At 50.1% G+C, this 24,055-nt stretch overlaps 1 protein-coding gene across 5 annotated transcripts in view; it reads left to right on the plus strand.

Annotated features, from left to right (window-relative positions):
- The window catches only part of G6PD (glucose-6-phosphate dehydrogenase), a 136,145-nt gene that overhangs the window by 81,408 nt on the left and 30,682 nt on the right, over window positions 1-24,055 (plus strand). For all 5 annotated transcript variants that reach the window (XM_085629907.1, XM_085629909.1, XM_085629910.1 and 2 more), the window contains exons 8-9: window positions 3,502-3,595; window positions 5,787-5,973. In XM_085629907.1, the coding sequence (XP_085486033.1) occupies window positions 3,502-3,595; window positions 5,787-5,973 (281 nt within the window). The remainder of the gene's footprint in view (window positions 1-3,501; window positions 3,596-5,786; window positions 5,974-24,055) is intronic.

The raw sequence follows: 24,055 nt of genomic DNA on the forward strand, positions 1-24,055 counted from the left end.
GACGTGCAGGCCGCTTACTTTAATTAATACCTGTGATGGTGACTTCACAGCAATGCAAGCCCATGAGCTGCCGCAGCGTGTATGTTCAGTGGTGTATGATGACATCAGTTGCCACAAAAATATATTAATACCCTACCCATCGCCCTGACACGCAGCAACAGAGCTGTGTTAAGAGGAACACAGCGGCCCCCTGTTACTGGACCTGCAATAGTCAGCCAGGTCCCTGGACAGGGTTCTCGGGCTCTTTTGTCTGAACCCTGACGCCAAATCTAGATACTGATTATTTTCGGAAGAGGCCCTAGAGGAGAGCTCTTGAAACCAACTGTTCTTCCAGGCCCTTCTCTGCGTTGCCCAAATCTGCTTGTGTTTCAAGCCGCACATATGTCTTGCTTTAAGAAAAGCATCCTGGCACCAAGGGAAGAGACCCTGGGATTGAGGAAGGGGCCCATAGCTACTCGGTGGGAGGGACTGCTCCAGGCACTTCAGCACACTGAGGCGGTCTGCTCAAGGGGACAACCCGAGGGGAGGGATGCAGGCCCAGAGTAGGTTCCGCGGGCCATGTCCGTATGCGGCCGTGGTGTTCCATGTACATGAATATTCGAATAGACACAAAGGGTGAGCACAGCTGACGCCAATGTAGGGGAGTAATAGCCAGACTGACGTGATTTGGCACGTTGTGGGGGGGGGGGAGGGAATACTTGCACCAGTCTATGTTGTGGTTGTTGGTTTGACTGTTTATATTACACGAAATCTGTTCAGGAGTCCACACTGATCCATCTGAAAGACTCGCATACATTCTGGTGCAGCAGGCACCCTATGTACACTTGAAATGCTGAAACTTCATGTACCAGTATTATGTTTCCACTATTGATAAGTGATTCAATGCATGGATAGTTCTAAGAGTGTATATTGCCTTTCATGTACATGTAACCTAAATGTCAAAGATTTTTTTAAAAAAAAAGCATCCTGGCACCTGGCTTGCTCTTAGGACCAGCCACGGGTTCTCGTTATTTAAGCCATTGTCATGAAGCTGCTACTAAGATATGTAGGAAGACTCGCGGCCATGCATCTGTGGTAGCAGTAAAGGCCTGTTGGTGGCCTGCTGACCGATTATCGCCACAAAACGTCACCACTATGCCAACGATGCGTAACTCTACTTGAAGTCTCCCCCAGTCAAGACACCCAACTCCTCAAACATTGCCCGCTCCTCAACCAACTCTGACTGTCAAGAACATTGGCTCTCTTCACCGCCCGCGTAGTCTTCAAAGCACCTGCATCCTTTATGAAGCCATCAGACCCAGCACCCCTGCATATCTGGCTGACCCTCGAGGGTATGTCTTGGCGTATCTGCAGCCAGAACACCATCGGACAGGGCAGAAAAGTGTAAAATCAAAAAACGCATCGGGCCTTCTCCTTCTAGGCACCCGGGATCTGGAACACCCCAGTATCAGTCCGGACTCCTCCACTGTAGGAAAGCGCTGCAGACGCCCCTCTGAAGAGCGCTACACCATGAAGCCGTCATAGCCACATTTCGCTCTCCGGAGCCAGCGACCCCCTCCAGTCCCTCGTTGACTCGGATTGCCGTTGACCGTGCACAGTGTCCCGCTGCCTTTTTGGCAGGTGCCTTCAGAGGAGGTCCTGGGTGATGCTTCCGTTCTGTGGGTCTAGTGTCGGCCACTCAAAGTAGAAAGAACTACCTTGGATCCAAGGCTTCAGCAGTAGTGGACAAGCCGAAGTAAACTGCTTCTCTTTTAGAGTTTTTTATTGAAACCCATTCCTCCATCTCATGCCGGCAAATACGGGCGCCGCCCATCATGTTACAACTCTCAAATGTTAGATGAGATTGAAGCACTTTCAGTAACTTTGTACGTCTTCTCGTATGAATTTAGGTGATGGAGTCCAAGACTATTGTGGTGTCAGCTAGACTCTGTGCTGCCACTAAACGGGTTGTCCGGTGTGGGTGCCGGATCATCCGTGCTGTCTAGTGCAGTCTTCACTGAAATAAGAGGCACCGGGCAAGGACCTTTACCTTCTCTTTGAGCTAGGTTTCTTTGCTCAGCTCACTTTGGTTTGTATTGTCCAAGAGCGCTCTCTGCGTCTGTATCAAGTCTCCTTCTAAGCAGAATTGCTCTTAGTCCTTTGTGGTCGCATTGCTCAAAGCTTCTCTTTGTACCTCATGGGAAGCAAGCCAGCGTGTTGCCATGGGCAGGCCATCCAGTGGGCCTGGTACCAGCCAGCATTGTCTCCATGGGCAGGCCGTCCAGTGGGCCTGGAGCACATTTGAGGGTCTGCAGGGGCTTTTATGAAGGCCCTTGAACCAGTGAGGAAGGAAGCAGGATTGACAGTGTTTTGACACTGCTGCTTCTGGGTGGTAGGAGAACTTCACACCTCCTCCTGGCTGAGATGCCATCACATGGGACTCCCTGGTCGCATGAAGCCAGTTGCAGTGTAAAAGCAAGTGGCCACGTTTCTGCAACTGCTCGGCTCGACAAAAGTCATTTCTTTTACTCCTTCTCTTTACAAGTCCAGGTAGACTCTGGCAATGGCTGTTTGTGGCTGTGCGCAGTTAAAGAAGTTATGTTTCTGAATGCTTTATAAGCGCAGGCTACTTTTTCAGCTGTTTTCAGGCTGAGATGGGTGCACCACGCAAAAGCTGTTACCGGAGTAGTCTGTCAAGACAGGTTTTTGAGGCATCTGAGTGAAGTTCGAAGGAATGGGTTACATTTTTTTACATGAAAGAGGAGAGACAAGTAGAGAATCTCAGTAGACTGAAGACTTGACAGTGGGAGGGCGAGGGGTACAGCCTTTGTGATGTATTAAGGAGGATGAAATACAACTTTGAGTGGAATCATGCACGTGTAATAGTTGAATAAAGACAACATTGTAAAATTATTGCCTTTGCGGTTAAGCAAATGGAGAGAACACCACTTTATGAATTGGCATTGCATTGTTACTCTGTGGCATTTTAATCTACACCCATCCCCGCCAGGTCAGGTGGTCACATAAATTTAACAAACCTTGCAGCTTACTATAGTTTTACTGTTTGGATTGATATATCGTACACCATTTGGCTCTAGTCTCTGCAGGGAAGCGTTGCCCTCTGCGCACTATCAGTCAGGCAGTCATTCGTGGTCGTTCCACCTTCGTTCATCCACCCCGAGCCTGGCTGGGGATGTGGCAGTAAGACTTGGGAGTCCTTGCAGGCCTCTGGTCCTTAGAGGAGAACGTTAGCGGGGTGTCTGGAGCTAGAGAGCGGTGTGCTTGCCCTAGCCAGTGAGGGGGGGGGTGAGAGATTAGAGGGCTATATTTAGTATTCAGTGTTCAAGACCTTGAGCTGTGGGTTTGCCGTGGCCAGCGTAGGAAGCAAGGGTTGGAGGGACATCTGGCGTACTCCAAGTCCAGAAGCTGTTTGCGAGTGCTGTCTCCATCTCGCATTGATCTCCTTCTCCCGCCTGTCTCACTCTGTCTCACATTGGCTTCGCTCTCTCTCTCTCCTTCCAGAGATGTCATGCAGAATCACCTTCTGCAGATGCTGTGTCTTGTGGCCATGGAGAAGCCCTGCTCTACCGACTCAGATGACGTCCGTGATGAAAAGGTTGGTCCCCAGCGATAGCTGCATTTTGGCTCAAGCGAGGATGAGACGTGAGAGTGGTACCAGGGTGGGAATTTGGCCAAGACCCTTGCTTTCAACCGCTTCATGCTTTCCGCACAGTGCCAACCTTCAGAGACCCTAGCGGTGCAGCAGACCTCTCGCCACTCCTGCTGACTCCTGCTTGGTGTCGGTTCTTGGTGCACTGGTGAAATGCTCCACCAGTCCCAGCCCTGCCTTCTCCATATGAGCTGCCCTCCGTGCTGCCTGTGCTGCAGGGCCTGCACTGTTTGCACGACGATGCTGTGCTACGATTTGCACTCTGACTCACTAAAATAACTGCCTGTTCGAGGCATGTGTGCTGTAGATTCACATGCATTGCATACTCCGGCCATCTAGTGTTGGGTTGGGATGTTTGCAAGTTGTTTTTGTCTTCGAAGAAGTCTTTCCAGTCACGAGGTATGGTGAGGCCTTCTTTCGATGTCTTCAAAGACAAAAACAACCTGCAAACATCCGGACCCAATACTAGATGACAGGAGTATGCAAAGCATGTGAATCTACAGCTCTACATGCCAAGAACAGGTGCTTACTGGGTAAGTAACATTATCCTTCTGTCCCTCTCCGCTGTTGTTGGGAGCAGTTCTTAAACAAGCCCTTCAAACTGTAAAACCCTCCACATATTCCAGGTTTCTGAGCTCAGTGCCACAGCACTCATTCCAGGACACGGAGCCTTCGTCCGCAGCACTCATTCCAGGACTCTGAGCTCAGTGCCGCAGCACTCATTCCAGGACTCTGAGCTCAGTGCCGCAGCACTCATTCCAGGACTCTGAGCTCAGTGCCACATCACTCATTCCAGGACACGGAGCTTAAGTCAGCAGCACTTACTCCAAGACTCTGAGCTCAGTGCCGCAGCACTCATTCCAGGACTCTGAGCTCAGTGCCGCAGCACTCATTCCAGGACTCTGAGCTCAGTGCCGCAGCACTCATTCCAGGACTCTGAGCTCAGTGCCGCAGCACTCATTCCAGGACTCTGAGCTCAGTGCCGCAGCACTCATTCCAGGACTCTGAGCTCAGTGCCGCAGCACTCATTCCAGGACTCTGAGCTCAGTGCCGCAGCACTCATTCCAGGACTCTGAGCTCAGTGCCGCAGCACTCATTCCAGGACTCTGAGCTCAGTGCCGCAGCACTCATTCCAGGACACGGAGCCTACGTCCGCAGCACTTACTCCAAGACTCTGAGCTCAGTTCCACAGCACTTACTCCAAGACTCTGAGCTCAGTGCCGCAGCACTCATTCCAGGACTCTGAGCTCAGTGCCGCAGCACTCTTTCCAGGACTCTGAGCTCAGTGCCGCAGCACTCATTCCAGGACTCTGAGCTCAGTGCCGCAGCACTCATTCCAGGACACGGAGCCTACGTCAGCAGCACTTACTCGAAGACTTTGAGCTCAGTGCCACATCACTCATTCCAGGACACGGAGCCTACATCAGCAGCACTTACTCCAAGACTCTGAGCTCAGTGCCACAGCACTCATTCCAGGACTCTGAGCTCTGTGCCGCAGCACTCATTCCAGGACACGGAGCCTACGTCCGCAGCACTTACTCCAAGACTCTGAGCTCAGTGCCACAGCACTTACTCCAAGACCCTGAGCTCAGTGCCGCAGCACTCATTCCAGGACTCTGAGCTCTGTGCCGCAGCACTCATTCCAGGACTCTGAGCTCTGTGCCGCAGCACTCATTCCAGCTCCTGACTGAAGCAGAGCGCCTCAGCCTCCCCATCAGAGGGTGCCAGGGACGGCCTGCACGGGTTCACTTACTCCAATGTCATTGTCTGTGTCGCGGGGTGGGCAGTGTGCGCTGTAGAGTGTAGGGTGTCTATTGTGGGGCTTCAGTGGTAGGGTCTGTTGCAGGGTTGTACTGAAGGGAATCCGCTGGTGTCAGCAGTGTAAGGTGACTGTTTCGGTGGTGTCCATTCTAACATTTGCAGTGTGCGATCTATGTTGTGTGGTGTCTGCAGGTGCTAGTTGTAGGTTTTGCAGTGTCTGTGATCTGTTGCAGGATGGCTGTTAATTGTGGCGAGATGTTTATTGTGCGTTTTACAGTGTGGTGTGCGCACACTGCGCTTTGTTAGTTGTGGTGTCTGCAGTGTGGTGCCCGCTGTGCTCGCTTGCATCACTGGTAACACAGATGTTCCTCTTTAGGTGAAGGTTCTGAAGTGCATCTCTGAGGTGACAACGAATGATGTGGTCCTGGGACAGTACGTGGGGAACCCCAAAGGAGAAGGAGAGGCCCGGAAGGGTTACCTGGATGACCCCACAGTGCCTGCCGGCACCACCACGGCCACCTTTGCTACGGCTGTGATCTATGTACAAAACGAGAGATGGGATGGTGAGTACAGGCAGGCGTGGAAGTAAGTGGGCAGTGACTGAGGCTGAGTAAAAGAGGTGAAGTGGGAGTGTTAGAGAGTGGAAGAAACAGATGGTGGAGGAGCATGAGAAGATAAGATGATGAAGCATGGTGAGATGTGGGATTTTACAAGAATGGTGTGGACCAGAGACTGATGAGGAGGAAACTGGATGTGGCTAAAACTGGTGGCGCGAAGGGACAGAGATGGAACTGGGAATAGAACTGTGAGGGAGGGGGTCAAAGGCCCTTGGATTAAGGTCACTCCAGCGAGGCTCCCACAGTCATTGCCTCGGACGCACACAATTATTAAACCCATTTAATAGAGAAGGGAGACATTTTGAAGCATCCCTGGCAGAGCAGACCCACCAGAGGCTGCTCTGAGATCGCGTTTATCACTTGAAAATGTTGTGTTTCAGCTTAGGCTGTGAAAGTGAGTGATCGTGCCAGGAGACGGGGAGTTGTGGAGGAAGGAGACCCAACCTGAACCAGAGAAAAAGGGAAGTATTGGTAACAAAATGTGGCTTTTATTGGCGAGCACCTGAGGCCCCATTAACTCCTGCATGCAAAACACCTGATTCACAATGAAGAATTTCATGAGATCCGAAGCCTTCTAACATGTAAATCCTTAATTTCTGGTTGGAGTCGAAACAAACAGGACCTTAAGATCTGTTTGGAGAGCAGGATTAAGGAGTGTGCCCACAAACTTAGCCCTGATCCAAGCCGCTGGGCGAGAGGTCAGATTCCTTCCAGTGCTGATCTTTCGTCCCGGTCTGCTTCTAGTTCCCAAGGACCAGGTCATGGCTTAAAGTAACTATCCCCCTGAAAGGATAAAACATTGATTTTCTGAGTGTTGGACTCTGCCACCTCCCCTTGTGATAACCAGTTGGGTAAAGTTAAGCAACAAACAGTATTTACACATTGAAGCTGTATCTCCTTGCTTCAGGATAGCTCCCTGATCACTCCGGCGTGTTACTTGCTTCTCTTCTCGCGCCCCTGGTGTACATAGGAGCATCTCTTTGATGTCATTTGATTTTATGATCCTCTTTCTGTTTCCCCTTTGTTAAATGGTAGCGGCAGTTTCAGTCGATAACCTTTCAAGTATTGCCCGGCGGTAATCGCCTCTTATACCATTCGATGATTAACCAACAAAAGAGGCAGGCGCCGGAGACTGGAAGGCAGGAAACAAAGTTTTATTCCGTCGGAGCAGAACACATCAGATCGGACAGCAAGGTATCGTCTCGAGGTGCTCTAACCACATCTCTGAGGCCTGGCCTCTTATACACAGGTTTATTGCTTTATTACATGTTACACATTCTTGTTGAGACTTTGATGTACGGAAAGACATCCTTGGAATCCCCACTTCAAGCTCGTTCCCACACATATCTACAGTGGAAGTCCCCACCCCACCCACAGTGGGAGATGGCTATCACACAGCTGGACATTCCGCCAATTCCCGGGGGTGTGTGCGACTGGTCAGGTCTCAGGGGGTGGGGGGGGCCTTGATCTACTGTAATCCCTTTGATGTGGGGTGTTTTCCTTACAGTAGGGGCAATAAACTGCATCCGCAGGGCTATGTGATGGCCTGGGATCGGTTCGGACAATCTGGCGCAGAGGAAGGGGGTTATCAAAGGGATGTATGACCATGTATGGGATGAAAGAAGGTGTCGGTCAGGCGCGGGATGTGGTTCCATGGCAGGGTCGCGCAGAAGGAGAGGGTTTATGGCCCATGTATGAGAGCGGGGGTGGCCGGCGCGCGGGGGGGATGTTCGCAGCGCCAGAGGGACGCGCTGGCGATCGGCAATGAGGTCATGGTGCCTAAAATGGCCGTCGCGCGTTTTCTGCGTGTGGCGCTTGGGGAGAGACAAGATGGCGCAGATAATGTTCAGTTACGAACTAAATTTCCACACCTTCTCACCTGTGATTTGAACGTCCTTAAAGACACACAAGAACCTCTTTATTTGTTCTCCTCCTCTTCTCTCTTCCCCCCCCCCCCCCCCCACCACCAGTAGACTTCTAGATAGGGGGATCACCAGACTGCTCCCTCACCGATATTGGAGCGTGGCGTGTGCCACCTCGCCATGCTGACGGTCAGTGGTAGCCATTTGCTTAGACAACATTTACTTGCACACGCTTGACTGAGACCGTTGCCTGTGGACCCAACAACACTCATTCTAACTCTGCAGACTTCGGCCTCCACCTCATAACCCACCCTATGCTCATTTAAGCAAACCCCGCTACCACTCTTTGTGTAATTGTTACCAGTTGGGTAACATTTTGTGAAATTAATTTTGCCTTTCTCTCAGTTAGATGCTTCTCTACAACCTTAAAGTTGCTACAAGAGAGCCCCTGGATGAATATAGAACAGGCACACAAGTAGTAATTCTTCAGGCCGTGCTGCATGATTTTATTATATTCACTGGTCTTCATCATGTTGAGAGCACAGAGCACTTCTCCGCCTACACTTTATTCTAGCGTGACCTATTCTCGTCAATAAATCCCTGTATGTGTATACATTAAATGAATCTCTGTACCTATGTACGTTGAGTCTAAGCACCATTGTTTTGGCAGCCCTGAAATTATAGATCTCTAAGTAAATACAAAGAGGCCACTGTACTATCGAAGAAAGGACTGTAGAGGCTCCGGGCCTTTTTACCTTAACTCCGGATTACTTTCTTTGTGAAATATGTTCAGCCTCCTGTAACTGGGTGGGTGGCTCTTGTGTTACATTGTGTGTGTGTGTGTGTGTGTGTGTGTGTGTGTGTGTAGGTATGTTTGTATTGCAGGAGTGGTGTTCCTCACAAGGACCACACACCATGCGATGCAGGCTCCCTACATGAGGCTGTGGAGGTCTTAAAGATCCCGTTTCCATCAGGACTGCTCCAGTTTGGGACAGTGCTGAAGACTCCTCTGTATCAAACACTACATCCAGATGCAGCTACAGCTGTGACGACCAACAGGGCACCTGACTATCAAGTTTTGGTGTGTTCTTGTTTTTTGTCAAGCGGAAAAAACAACCAAAAACAAACCGAGCCCAAAGACCCACGAGTGAGCTTAACAGAGACTCTGACATGCGAGTTCACTCATGGGTATCTTTCATTAGAAGGACCGTGCACTTCCTCCTACTTAAGGCTGGTAGGATATCTTTGGGCCCTTGAACTGAGCTGCGCTGAACATCTATCCACCTCACCCGAGGGCTAACAAACTCCCATAGTTTGTGGCAGACAAAAGCCAAGCCCCCACAAACACTTGAAGTCAGGCCCAGTTACTCACTATCAACACTGGTCATTGAACAGCACAGGGAGGCTGACATACCTTGAGTTACAACACTGTGCTCTGGTGGGTCTGTAAAGAGTATGTCTCTGCTGATTCAGACTTCACTCCCTCTGTCAGCGCTCCTTCGATTATTGAAGAGCTTTGTGTGTATTCTGGGTAAGGACGTGGAAAGTCCTTAGTGAACCAGGACTGTTCGCATCGAAGGAGGCATACAACGCTCAGGCTTCCCACCATTCCTCCTGGAATGAAATGTCGGTAGAAGATAATTTATACTGACATAAAAGTTTGCATCTGTCTTCTTTCCTCCTCTTTCAAAATGTAGTGGGTCATGGCATGTGCTGGGGCATGGCATGCTGGCATGTGCTGGGGCATGGCATGCGGGCATGTGCCCGGATGCGGGCATGTGATGGGGCATGGCATGCGCTGGGGCATGGCATGCAGGCATGAGCTGGTAGTTTGAACGTATTGTTGTGTCACTTGTCTATCTGGGGGGGATACGGATCGATGCTTGGCTCTCGGCCTCGTTAGAGGGAGGAGTTGAACCGTTCAGTCTCTACCACATTAGAGGGAGGTGCTGAGCAGTCCCATGTCGCTCTGCCCCATTGGAGGAATGGCGCTGAGCAATTTTTATGTTCAGAGGGAACGCTCAACAGACCTGCTGTTCATCCTTAATAGCGTTCTCTTGCTCAGGGTTGTTGCAGCTCATGTGTTATTTTGGAAAAGGTCTGAAAAGGTGAGAGAAGAGCTGATCCTCCCCTCCCCACCCTCCCCCGGGAAGGATGTGCGCAGCATGTGGAGCTCTGTCCTCTCACCACTCAATACATGTTCTGCAGGAGAGACGTTGCTAGTGTCTGCAGCCTTGTGTGACAGAGTTGGGTGGGATGAAGCAGGACACTTTATTCCCTCTTTTTCAGTCGTGCTCATGCTGTGATGTCCGCCCTCACTAGACTGCCCAATAGGTATCATTCTGCACCAAATCCAAACCTCTCCTTATTTATTTAAGCAATTTATTGAGCGCGCAACTACCCGGGGGTGTCTCGGCGCTATAGGACAACTTAAACGAAACAGTCAGACGGAGAGTATTATTGGAAAAGCCATGTTTTTATGTTCTTCCGAAAAGATAATAATGTAGGGGAACTTTTGATATGAAGCGGAAGTTTGTTCCAGGGTTTGGATGTAGCCACGACAAATCTCCTGTCGCCCCAGGTGGCTTTCTTGGTTCTAGGTACCATTAGCAGCTGATTAGAGCTAGAACGTAAGGTCCTGCTGGGTCTGTACAGGCAAAAGCTTTTCTTAAGGAATTCGGGGCCTGAGCCGTGGATTGATTTATAGGCTATACATAATGCCTTAAATTTAGTCCTGCTCTTGATGGGTAGCCAGTGAAGCTGTCGTATGACTCCTGAGATAGGTTTGAATTTGGGAGTGCCTGAGAGAATCCTAGCTGCAGCATTCTGTACCATTTGTAATTTTTGCAGGACTTTTTCTTGTGCATTAATAAGTAGTCCATTACAATAGTCTATTTTAGATATGACAAGGGTGCTAACGAGTTTTTCCTGCGCTAGGAGGAAGAAAGGGTAGAAGCTTCTTTATCATTCTGATGGTGTAGAATGAGGACGAGGTGATATAATTGGCGTGTGGCATGAATGATAACTTATCGTCAAATAAAACTCCAAGGTTTTTGACCTTAGTGACCGGAACCGGGGAGGAGCCTAGTTCCTCTGGCCACCAGGAGGTCGACCAGCTGGGGTATGGCTTTCCAAATATCATCACCTCAGTTTTGTCGGTGTTTAGTTTCAGACAGTTTTTTGACATCCAAGTGCAGATGGTGGACATTCCTTTTTTTAAATTGTTTGCGATTGAATTTCCATTTTCATATATTTCTATAACAATCTGGCTGTCGTCAGCATAAGATGAAAGTCGCAGGTCGTGAGCTTTTATGATTCTAGCAAGGTCTGCGACATAAAGATTAAACAACGTAGGGCTTAGTGAAGAGCCCTGGGGGACACCGCATGGTTGGGAAAAGGGAGGAGAGAGAAAACTGCCCAATTTTACTTGTTGTGATCGATTGGCTAGAAAGGAAGTTAGTAAAGCCTTGGCTCTGTCTTTGATCCCTATGGCTGAGATACGTTTAATTAGGATTGGGTGGTCCACCGTATCAAATGCTGCTGAAAGATCCAGCAGCACCAAGACTGCAGCTCCACCCTTATCCATAGTTGTTCGTATTTCATCCGCTGTTTTAATGAGAGCTGTCTCTGTTCCATGTCCTTTCCTGAATCCGAATTGGGTTTCATCTAAGCAGTTGTTGTTTTCGATGTATTCGGCCAACTGAGTGTTCATCACCTTTTCCAGCAGGCATAGCTCAGGTTTACCAGATACACTTGGCAGAGCAGCGGTCTGTGTAGACAGCTCTGACATGCACTGTGAGGGCTCCTTACCATATCAGTGGACTGCTCCCTTCATTACGCAGCACCGCCAGGTAGCTGCTGCCCGAGCTCCCTGCTGCTGCTGACTATCGGACCCTCTGGTCAGTGATTCGAGGCTTTCCTCCACCCGCCTCATCTCTAGTGGTCTAGTGGTAGAGCAGCGCTGCACTGTTGCTGGGCTGCCCTCTGCCTCGCCTTTTCTGCCTTTTTTTCTTGGATTCTTTTTCTGTCCATTCTGCACTTTTCCTTTTTTTTCTCCTTTTGCTTTGCTGATCTGCCCCTGCGATCCCCTGTGGCCCACCCTCCTCCAGTGCCACTTTGCCGCTTCCCAGCTGTCCAGCCCCCCGCGCACCACTAAATGGAGGCTGTTTGCATGCCAAAGGCAAGCCTTTCTGCTCCTGGACCGTGCCCAGTGCCACAGTCGCTGGCCCTCGGACCTTTCACCGATACAATGCCAGCTCCCTCCTCGCCCTCCACACTGTACGCCACACCACCTGCCACCTTGAGTCAGCGAAGGACACCCAAGGACCTTTCTCCTACCGCAACTGCACCCTTGTTCACCTCCGCACACCAGCACCTCCCGCCACCCAGCCGACCAACAGCACACCCGACCAGCTCAGCTGCATCCTTCTCAACACGTGCTTCCTCCACAAGCACACCACAGAAATCTGGGACCGCCTCACTCTGTCTCTCCCGACAACGCCTTCCTCACGAAAACCTGGATAAAACCTAGCCCTGTCCTGTACATCGCCACCGCCATCCCCGACGTCTACAAGATCACTGTGGGAGGGCGGGTCGGATAATCAGACGAGGAGGCTGTATATAGTGAGATGCTCTGCGAGTTTTATTCGAAATGACAGGTAATGGGCCACACGAGGGTGGTATGGATGTCTCAACAGTCCCTTGTGGTTCTTCTGTTACTGGTCCTTCGACTGATGGTTCTCCGCCCCTTCCGACCGCTCCGAGTCCTTTGTGAGATTCTTCTCCTAGTTGTATATCCGGACCCACATTCGTCCCAGGGAGGCTCATAGGAGAGAGGAAAAGACGGCTGTCAGTAACGTATATGGTATGTGCCAAGGTTGTATCCCATCACCGCAACACCACGTGAGAATTGTGCTTCCCTCCTTTCCTATGAGGGTGTTTGTATTTACAGGTGATTTTGGGCGAGAACGGTGAAGAGGTAAAACAAAGGGGGGGGGGGAGCGAAGGGATTAAGGTACAGATCGGGAAAGGGTTCGTACTCTCTTCCTTACTCGTGTATATGACCCTTAGGCAACTCAAAACGACAAACAGAACATGGGAGAAAAGGGGTTTCAGGAAAGTGCAGTCCTAGGGATGACTAATCATTCCTATTGACAAACCACGATTACGGAGACAATTGCGGACTTTTACTCTAAACAGTGCAGACAATTGCGGACTTTTACTCAAAACAGTGCTCCCTCTCGTCAGCCAATCCCTCCCTTCTTGTACCCGGTCCCAACCTCCACCCGCTCCTCTTGCGCCCTCGCTCAGGGTTACTCACAGGCTCCGCCGCAACTCTCCCTGAGTTGCGGCCGCTCTCCAGCCTCCTCCGGTGGGCACCACCACTCCTCGCACCACGTCTCGTCTTCTTTGGCTTTTCCGTCCTCTTCGGTCTTTCTCCCGACTCTATCTCGGTCCTCGCGTCCTTCTTCTCCGTTGCTTCCGCCTTGCTCTTCTCCTAGTCCTTCGACCGCTTCCTCTCCGATCTTGTGTCCCTTGTCTCTTTTCACGGTCTGGTCCGTTGTGCTTCCGGGGTTAGCCCCTCCTCCTACCACGCTCTCCACGTCGCTGATTCGTCCCTGCGAAGGGGAAGGACAAGGGGGGGCGGTTATCCTTTCCGTCATATGTTCGACGGACCTGTGACATCGGGTGTCGGCTCTCCGGGCTCCCCGAGACCAGGGGATACGGGGGCCCCCCGGAAGGTAAGTGACGGGGTGAACCTGTCTCCTTCTCACAATCACCTTAAGAGCTGCACCAACGGACCAGAAGGATTCATTCCAATCGTCCACAAAAACACCCTCCGCGTGACCACCCACTTGCACGACCCAACGACCACCATGAATCACCTCCACTGCCCGATCCAGATCAACACCACCCGCCATGGCTCCCTCGTCTACAGACTTGTGCTTATCACCGTAGTTCAAGGAAGAAGACTGCGAGGCCTGTCATTCGTTCAGGTCGAAAAAGACTCTTCGATATCGTCTGGCTCGACGACGAGAAATGCAACTCCAAGGCACACAACAGACTCTGGATATCTTCAGAGAAGAATCCGAACAGGAACAAGCGGCAGCTGCGGAAGAAGAGGCCTTCTTGGTCACAGAATCAGATTCCGACTTCAACGTTGAGTTGGAGTCAGAAGACATTCCAGCGGGACAGGGTATCGTGCGTACCAAAATCCCCATACTCCAAAAACGTTTTTTTTTTTTTTTGATAACCAATTTTATAGGAAACCAACAAATACCAGCTGTTCGTACATTTGGCCGGGCAAGGCAATACAAGAGGACGTTACATCAAGAAAGAGGAACTGCACTGGGCTCCGTCTTCCCAGACGTCGCCTCCATCCCGGAGTCTTCCCCCCTGGAGGATAGAGTGCTAGATGGCCACGTCCCAGACAGCACGATCTCCCTTATTTATAAAAAACTGATTAATGATCGATCGGGCTTGCTGATTGGCCTTCGCGAGGCTTGGGTTGCCGACGGTCTGGAATTGGACGATGAGGACTGGACCTCCGCGGTGGCCTCTCCGAAGGAGGTGGCTATACCGGCTCGCCTTCGCTTCGTCCAGCTTAAGATACTCCACCGGGTTTACATGACGGGGCCAAGGCTTCAGCGTATGGGCTATACTGAGGATGGATTGTGTAAGCGTGGTTGTGGTGCCGTGGCGACCTTCCTGCATATTTTGTGGGAATGCCCGAAGGTGGAGCGATTCTAGCGCGGTGTGCACGAGGTCCTGCAAGTGGTTACGCGTGTTGCGCTGCTGCCGGAAGCGAGGAGATGCCTGTTGAATGTGTGGGAACCAACTGACTGCTCGGCTCCGCAAACGTGGTGGGTGACTCTGGGATATATGATTGCTAAGCGTGATATTGTGCAACTGTGGGGATCCCAGAACCCCCCGGCGGTGTCGGCCTGGAAAGAGCACATGGACTGGTGCATGTTTCGAGAAAAGGTGGTGTATGTGGCGAGGGGTAAGCCTGGGACATGGGTGAAAGTGTGGGGCCCCTGGAACGCCTACCGTGGGAGTATTTGCGCGCCCCCGTTGCTGCCTGCTGCCTCACCAGCCCCGTCCCCTTAGCTGACTCCTTCCCCTAGCCCCGGGCACAGGGTTCCCCCAGTCCTCGCTCTGTTTCCCTTCCCCTCTTTGGACTCCTCTGGATAGTTGGGGTTCCCCATTGGGGAGCACGTGCTGCTACTTTTGACTGTGGGTAGCCTTGTGGGTGTTGTTTTCTTGTTGTTTGTATAAAATGAAACCGCACTGTGGGGTATTATGGCTGTGGCCCATGGTGTTGATAACTCCTGCTTATGCTCCTTTGTAACGCCAAGTGTTCTATGAACGTATGCCATATGTTTCTGCCATTCCTAGCGGCCGGCCGAAAGGTTGTGGGCCCATATTTGTATATTCTTGATTTGTAATAAACGGTTTAAAAAAAAAAAAAAAAAGAAAGAGGAACTGATAGACAAGGCAGAAGTAAAGACCGTGTTGCACCCAGTCCCCACCTCGAAAGTTCATGGAGTATATTAGTCCTCCACTACCCCAACCCATTTGCCCCACATTCTACTAGATTTCTTCGGGCATCCTCTTGCCTCATACAGGGGTCACTCCTGAGCAGCGCACCAGTCCACCCCTCTGCGCCAACGCGTCATGGTGGGGGCAGCCGAACTCAGCCAGTTGGCTGCAATGTCCCTTTTGGCCACCATCAATGCTGTGTTGAGAGAGAGAGAGCTCTTCAGCTCTGGAACCATCCAGCCCCTCGGTGACACCTAGCAGAACATTCGTAGGGCTAAGAGGAACCTCCCAGCCTAAAACCTCAGTGAGTTCCCCAGTTACTGACTCCCAGTAGCACGTAATTGTGGAGCAAAACCACACCATGTGATAAGTCAGCATGTGGATGGGTGCAGCGGGGACATGATGCATCAGATCGGAGCCGAGCGCGAAGGAGACGCAGCGGCGTAAGATCAGCAGTGTGAAGATAATATACTTGAACGAGACTAAGCCTCACTGAGGCCGTGACTGTTTTGGAAGCCATCAATGGGTCCGTCCAGTCGGCGTCATCCAAAGACCCAAGCCAACCCTCCCATCTGTCCCTGAGGTGAGTGTGTTAGGGGTGTTATTGATGAGGGAACGATAAATGCGAGTTTTTTTTTTTTGGTTTTTTTTTTCTCTTCCCCCCCCCCCCCCCCCCCTCCCCCCCTTCCCCAGATTACCGGTCATGGTCTGTGCTTCAGGCGGGCTATTTTCGGGTAGGGAGGTGCCATCTGAAATGTGAGAATGGAGGGCATGGCATATTTGAAGGTATCTGTAGACCTGGGAAGCGTGAAGGGAGTAACGAGTTTGCAGTTCTTGGAAGGTGCGTATGTGACTCCCACCCCGGATGTCACCCCGTAGGGAAATGCCAGTGAGGTCCCACGCTCTAAAGCCTGAGAGGTTGGCGACCTCCCGGAGCCATGTGCCACACCACAGTGGGGTATGTTGGGTCAGTTTATCCGACCATTGGGTGAGGCGCAAAGACTCCTGCCATGCCAAAAGCACCCCGCGGGTCCTTTTGGGTAGTTTGGGGGAGAGCGCTCCCATATAGCATCCCTTGGAGGTTAGACAGGCCCAGGGTGTACAGTTCCAAGCAGTAGGCAGGGTCAGACCAGCCACCGTTAAACCAGTCCTGTACGGTGAGGAGCCAAGTTGCTAGATAATAAAGGTAGAGATACGTCATTCCTAGACCGCTGTCAAATGGCAGGGTCTGGCACTGGGCGAGGGCCAATAGAGGCCTCCGACCCACCCCCCCCCCCCCCCCCCCCCCCCCACAGGAACTTGATAGTTTTTGCTGGACAGCATGGCCATCTTTTACCAAACATAAGGCTTCGGCACCACCTCTGTCTTCGGGCCTTGGTTGGCACTGAGACTGTTTCTGATGCCCCACCCTCTGGCTTGGCACCGAATTAATGGTCAAACCTTCCGGCTTGGGATCGCGCTGAGACGGATCGTCTTTGGACTCAAAACATTCTGCTGGGAAAGAAAGAAATCTGGTTCGGCACCAAAACTCTCAACACCAAAATCGAAAAGATATTTCAGATACCCCGGAACCAATCTTGGACATTATGAAGAACAGATTGGATCCAAAACAGAAAGCTTTATATCAATCCAGACACTGGTCATATATTGGCCAAAACTCCTTCCAAGAGGAAAGTCAGTTCAGAGTACACTGGATACAAGATCGCCCCTTAAGAAGAAGCGCATTGCTACAAGTCCTATCCATTCTACTTTGGCATCCCCTCCACCATCTTCGCCTTTACATATAATACCTCCGGGATCTCCTCACATGAAGCCTGATGCAGGAGAGGGGGGTGATAATGACAGTGATTTACCTGCAGATCCGTGGGATGATAAAATTGACCCCCCCCCCCCCCTCCTGTGAGAAGTTGGCCTGGCATATGCTGGTCACTAGTTATAGTGGCCACCTTGCACCAGTCCAATTCGACTCTTATGCTAGATAGGTTTAAGACAACCTTTTAAAGAAACTAGTGGTAGCTGTGGAGAGCAGCCTTCAGGCTAAGTCTCTGAGGAATGTAAAGCAGCTTGTTTTACCTTATAATCTCTTGAATTACCAAATGAAAAGGACACCACACAGGTGTGTGTGTGTATGTATGTATATATATATATATATATATATATATATATATATATATATATATATATTCTTAGATACTCTACTAATCTCTTTATGAGATTAGAACCCAGATACACATTCAAATGTCAACACTCCTCAATAAATTAAGCACAAATATGGCTGTAGCCCTAGGGGCATACCAGACCATATACTAAGAAAATGGTTTAATAAACTCGACTTGCAAAATGAAAAGGCCTAGGGCCTTTGGAATCGCTGGGGCTTCACCTCTGCAGTGTTAGCAGGTAAGTAATCAGCCCACGGGAGACGCGTGCATTGTCTAAACACAGCCGCGGGTTTCCTATTGGTTTCAATGGCACAAGTCGCAGTTTGTAATTTAAAGTTTTAGGGCACTTCGGAGAAGTCAACAAGCAAGCCACTTACAGGGTAAGTATTTCGAGGGCTAACACACACTTGGGCACCGGAGTGCACGAGTTACCTCACCCACGGAAGCCTGGTGCATAGGTATCTTTTGGTGTTGGGTCGCGATGCTGTTTTCAATGGAGATCACTGAAGACTTGCTGCTTGTGACAACTGGAGAGGTGTCCGCTGGAATCCGAAGATGGATTGAAGTTGAAGAGGACCTGAAAATTGAGGGGACAGTGTTCAAAGTCACTTGCCAGTGACCGGTGGCCAGCAGGATGGATGACAACTGTCGCGTCGTTTCAGGTCGTTGATGGTGATTTGTCTCTTCGCTCACGAGGTCCAGGAGAGATCGATGATGACCAGCAGCTGGATTCGGAGGGTCCCACGACGTCTGCAGCTGATGACTGTCTGCAACCGGATTGGAGCCAACAAGCCTTGGCAACTGCAAGTCTCGTGTGGAATGAAGATTGACGATGATGCAGACCAGCAAGGTCTGATGGACTTACCCAGCGAGGGTAAGTGAGGGCAGGCCTGGAGCAACCAGAAGAGCCCTTGAAGTTGATGAGAAAGTCTTCGGGTGAGTTACTAGCCAACGGGCAAGCAACAGCGAAGACGCCTTTGCAGGAAAAGTTCCACAGGAGCCCACGGTCACTCGGGACAGGGTAGGCCGCTGACTTTCGGTACCAGACATGCTAGGGACTTGGACTACAGATGGTTCAAAGCACAAGTTCTTAGAACGTTGTTTAGGGTTTGCACTCTAAATCAGTGCACGGCTCCCAGGTATTGCTGCCCCTAGTCACTCGTGGGGTCCAGACGCCACAGCTTTGCTGGGGACTCAAAATGGCCGGTGAGAGGTCAGGAAATCCGCTTCAGGGTACGCAGGGACTTCGGACTCCGGCGAGAGCGGTGAAGTTTGCAACCGTTGAGTAAAGTTACTGGTGCCTGCCAAGCAGGGGAGTCACTCCTTGACTCCAAGGGAGATTCTTCAGTCTTCCAGAGATAGTGGAACGTCGAAGGGCCAGGATTCTTCTTTGTAGAGCGTCGTCCAGGTCTAATCTGAATTGCATTGGCAATGCTTGGTATCTTATAGTGAAGATAGGGGAGGGACTAGCTCTGACCACTCCTCTAGGAGGGTCAGGGTAGTGGGTGGTTACACCCACTTCCCTTTGTTCAGTTTCGCGCCAGAGCAGGGGCAGGTAGCCCCTGAACCGGTTTGAGCTGGCATATGCACAGAGGAGCCTACTGCTCCCCCAGTGCAGGACTTCAAAGCACTCTAGGAGTGCACCCACCCAGCCCCAATACACTAAATATTGTCTGGAATGTGGTGACACCTCCCTGTGACAGGATACCCTTTGTTGGGCTTCCTCCACTGCGAGTTTCGGTCAGCAGCAGGAGGGCAGCCCGGTGTCTGTGCTGGTGGCATCCATTTTGTGATGCCAGGGCTCTAGAAGATTTCTACCGTTTAGTACAGTGGGTACATGTCGTCCCCTCTAGAAGGGTGGGGATCATACTCCCACACCAGTTACTGGTGTGGGTGTATGATTCCAAGTTGTTTGACACCAAACACGACATGTTTTGATGCAGTCATTCCAAAGTTAGCATTTACCGCGAGGTTATAATGCACTTAAGAGTATATGGTTTAACCGCATCCACAAACAGCAGCAGAGAATAGACTCTGCCAGCTGCAGAGGGGTCCTGCTCATGCAGAAGCACCCCCTCACATAGTAAACCAGGCACCCTGCCCACAGGATTGATGGGGCCTGCAAGAGGGGTGGCTGATGGGTTTATATATATGTGTGTGTGTATGGTGAGATATAGGAACCTATACCTCAGTGAGGAGTGTTAACACTACCTCACACAGGCTGCAGTAGCAGGCCTGTGGTGTCGGATTGAGAATGCTTCCCAGGGGTGGTATAATGCTTCCCAGGGGCCCTGGTAGGCCTGTGAAGTACCAATGCCCTAGGTACCATATACTAGGGGCTCATAAGGTACCACAGTATCCAATCACTAGTGCATCTAATATGCACACCAATCAGTTAAGGGAGTAAGCAGATAGGCTGGGGTCCTGGATAGCAAAATCACAGCCAGACTAGTCAAAAACCATTCAAACACCAGGAAAAAAGTGGGGGCAACCATATAGTCAGATTCCACCTTCCTACATCCCCCCCCTCCATTGATAATGGTCCAGACCGATACCCTGCGAAACCTTCACCTCCAGATAACGGATCCTATCTGGAGCTAATGTCCAGGGCAGCAGCATATCCTGGGGTTACACTACATAAGGAGGCCTTAGATGACGATTTTTTTATTTGAGGCACTAGGGTCTTCACTCAAGCTTAGAGTCTCGCCATGTTAAACGGCGTGATGAGACGTGCAGATGACATTTATAAGGACCCTGTTCGTGCATGAATTTTAACACCTAGAGTTGATAAATACAAACTATCACCCTCTGATCCAGTTTTTATTAAAGGACAACTCCCTCTGGATTCCCTGGTAGTTTCCAACTCTCATAAAAGAGCAAACTCGGACAACTGGGGAAGCACCTCCCCCAGAAAAAGAATCTAATCTTTCAAAGCATCGGGTAGAAGGGTGGCTGCTCAAGCCGCTAATCACTGGGGCATTGCCAACACGCAGGGCCTACTAGCTATGTATGACAGGGCACACTGGGATGAGATGGAAGGTCTTCTTCAGTACCACCCAGAAGAGCACAAGAAAAGGGCAAGAGCTAGTTCAAGAATTAAAGCTAATTTCTAACTCTTCTATTAGATGCGCTCTTGATGCTGCTGACACTGCAGCAAGAGAAGTTAACACCAGCATTCTCCCAGTATTCCATTACGTCGACATGCCTGGCTTAGAATTTCTGGCTTTAAACCAGAAGTCCAACAATCTATTTTAAGCACTCCTTTTGACAAATATCTTGTCGGACCTCAGGTTGATGAGGCTTTAGAAAAGATGAAAAAAGCCACCGATGTGGCGATATCCAGGAGAGCACTTCAGACTCCTTCAAGCAGAGAGAGGCTCCTTTCGTCGCTCATTCTGTAGAGCAGGGTCTAAAAGTACATCCTCGGACCCTAACACTTCCTCGTACAAGTCCAACACGCAACCCTCTTCCGGTAGAGGTTTCTTTAGAGGAGGGGACAGAAGAAACCATTTTAAAGGTTGGGATAAGGGCACGCCAACGCGTAACCCTTCTTTCCCCCAATAAGCAGTGACTTGCCTACGCTTCCCCTGATCATCGAACACCTGTCGGGGAAAGGCTTCAACAATTTCTCCCCATTTAGCAATTCATTTTATCAGACAAATGGGTGTTCGATATTAGCCAACATGGTTATTGCCTAGAGCTAGCCAAACAAAGTGTCCCGCCATGTATGCATGTGATACATGGGGCACTACTCTCCAGGTGGTACACCGTCCGTTTAGGGTCGGAGAAGAGAAAGATTCCTTTCTGTGTTATAACCCTCACACTCTAGTAGTTTCACGCTTCATCATCGGGTCACCCTGACTCCTAAAGGTCTTGGTGGGCCCAACCATATTTCAGGGAGCTCTTAGGAGAAGTAGACCAGGGGCTTAAAGATCCTCCTTTAGCTCCAAGCTATCCCTTTATTCGTGGAGTTACTGGGGATATTAAATAGGGAGGAGGTATTCCTCCAGCACCTCTTCCAGCCAGTGGAAGAACCTCTCCACCCTCCCGACTTGGGAGAGGGTTTTCCCACCCTTCTCCAGGTCACAATTTTGCAATATTGCCTGGAGCTCAGCAGCAATCCTCCCATCATTCCAACTCGCAGTTGCAAACTCTCGTCAAAGCACCTGCAGCTCCTCAAACAAGGGGTACACGCTCTTAACAAAAGGAACTATAGAACCAGTTCCATTACAGTACCAATGTTCAGGGGTGTACTCTCTGTACTTTCTAATCCCCAAGAAGGACGGCTCCTTAAGGCCAATTTTGGATCTAAGGACATTGAATCTGTACATACTTACTGAACATTTCTACATGTTCAGGCTTCACCAGGTCTTTCCACTGCTACAGCAAGGCGATTTTATGTCCACACTAGACTTAAGACGCCTACTTTCATATTCCGGTCCACCCAGCTCATCGCAAATACCTCAGATTTGTGATGGCAGAAAACACTATCCGTTCAAAGTACTCCCTTTCGGAGTAACTGCTGCTCCCAGAGTATTCACAAAATGTCTGGCAGTAGTGGCTGCACAACTCGGAAGACAACAGATTTATGTATTCCCAAATCCAGACAACTGGCTCATCAAAGCCAGCACACACCAAAGGGTCCACATCACACTTGGACTACATTAGACCTTCTCCACCAATTGGGTTTCACAGTCCATGCTCAAAAGTATCACCTTCAGCCTTCACAAATGCAGTCCTATCTGGGAGCGACTCTAAACACTTGCACAGCTCTAGCCACTCCCAATGCAGCCAGAATTCAGAATATTCAATCTCTGCTAATACAGTTTGAGGCCAATCAATTCTGCGCAGTCAGGACGTTTATGCAACTGTTGGGAATTATGGCCTCGTGCATTGCAATAGTGCCTCCTACTAGGTTAAACATGCGTCCTCTAAGAGCGTTTAGCATGTCAGTGGAATCAATCTCGGGGTCAATTAACAGATCTAGTGTTGGTAAACAGCCGCACCCATCGCTCTCTGCAGTGGTGAAACACACACAACTTAGCACGATCTGTGGAATAGGGTGGATAACGGGCCATCATTTTGCTAACCGCCAACGCTTCCCTCACAGGTTGGGGTGCCCACCTCAATTTGACAATTCAAGGTCTCTGACAACAAGTACAAAGGTCTGCATATCCACTATCTAGAGCTTTTTTTTTTTTCTACAGAGCTTTATATAGCGCAACCGTGACCCGAATGAGGAAACATTCATTTTTGTTAGGCACGGGGAGATTAAGTGATTTGCCCAGAATCCCAGGATGTTGCGCATCCTTGCCAAGACTATAACCCAGTTTCCCAGATTTGAGGTCGACCACCCTAGCCATCAGGCCAACTCCTCTCCGCTAGCTTTTAGCTGTATATCTAGCACTGAAAGCTTTTCAGTCTCACTTCATATGGAAAGTTGTCCTAGTCCGCACTGACAACATGACAGCAATGTACTATATACAAAAACAGGGGGGGTCGTCCTCTGCAACTGTCACGCCTCTCTCAGAACATTTGTCGTAGGGCAATTCATTAGAGTCCATCTTCTGGCAGACAACCTCCCAGGAGTGGACAATCAGATTGCCGATCTCCTCAACAGACAAAGACAGCAAATACACGAGTGAGAACTTCATCCCCAGGTTCTCCTTCCATACTTTTGAGAATGGGGATTCCCACAAATAGATTTATTCGCCACATTGGAGAACTCCATGTCCAAACCTTGCCTCCAGGTTCCCACACCCTCTCTCCAGAGGCAATGCCCTATGGATGAATTGGTCAGATATATTTGACTACGCTTTTCAGCATCTCCCACTCCTTCCATTTCTGGTTCGGAAGCTCAGGCAAACATCCCTCACACTGATCTCGTGGCTCCCACTTGGGCCCTTCAAACATGGTTCACAACACTTTTGGAACTATCAGTGGTTCCACATCAAAAGCTACATCTCAGTTCCAGCCTTCTCACGCAGAACCGTGGTGAAGTCAGGCACCCAAATCCCAAGGAGCTAATTCTAGTGATTTGGCTCCTGAAGTCAGAGTTTGGATAAATTAACTTTATAAATAAGATAAATGAATACTCAAAATATCATTTATTACCTTCTGCTTTTACAGCATGCTGGTCTAGCCTACACTTCCATTCGATTGCATCTTGCAGCAGTAGCCGCATATTTGCTCAACAGACAACATCTATCTTTGTTCAAGGTTCCAATAATTAAAACCGTTATGGAGCGCCTTAAAAGAGTGATACCACCCAGGGTACCTCCAGCACCAGTTTAGAATCTGAGCATTGTGCTTATGCAGCTCATGGGTCGATCTTTTGAGCCATTACATAACTGTCCGCTACAGTTTCTTTCATGGAAAGTTGCCTTCCTCATTGCGATCACTTCATTGAGGAGAGTTGGTGAGCTACAAGCTTTTAACCTTAGAAGAACTCTTCTTCCAACTTCA

This window comes from Triturus cristatus, chromosome 10, assembly GCF_964204655.1.
Source record: "Triturus cristatus chromosome 10, aTriCri1.1, whole genome shotgun sequence".
In the NCBI taxonomy this organism is placed as follows: Eukaryota; Metazoa; Chordata; class Amphibia; order Caudata; family Salamandridae; genus Triturus; species Triturus cristatus.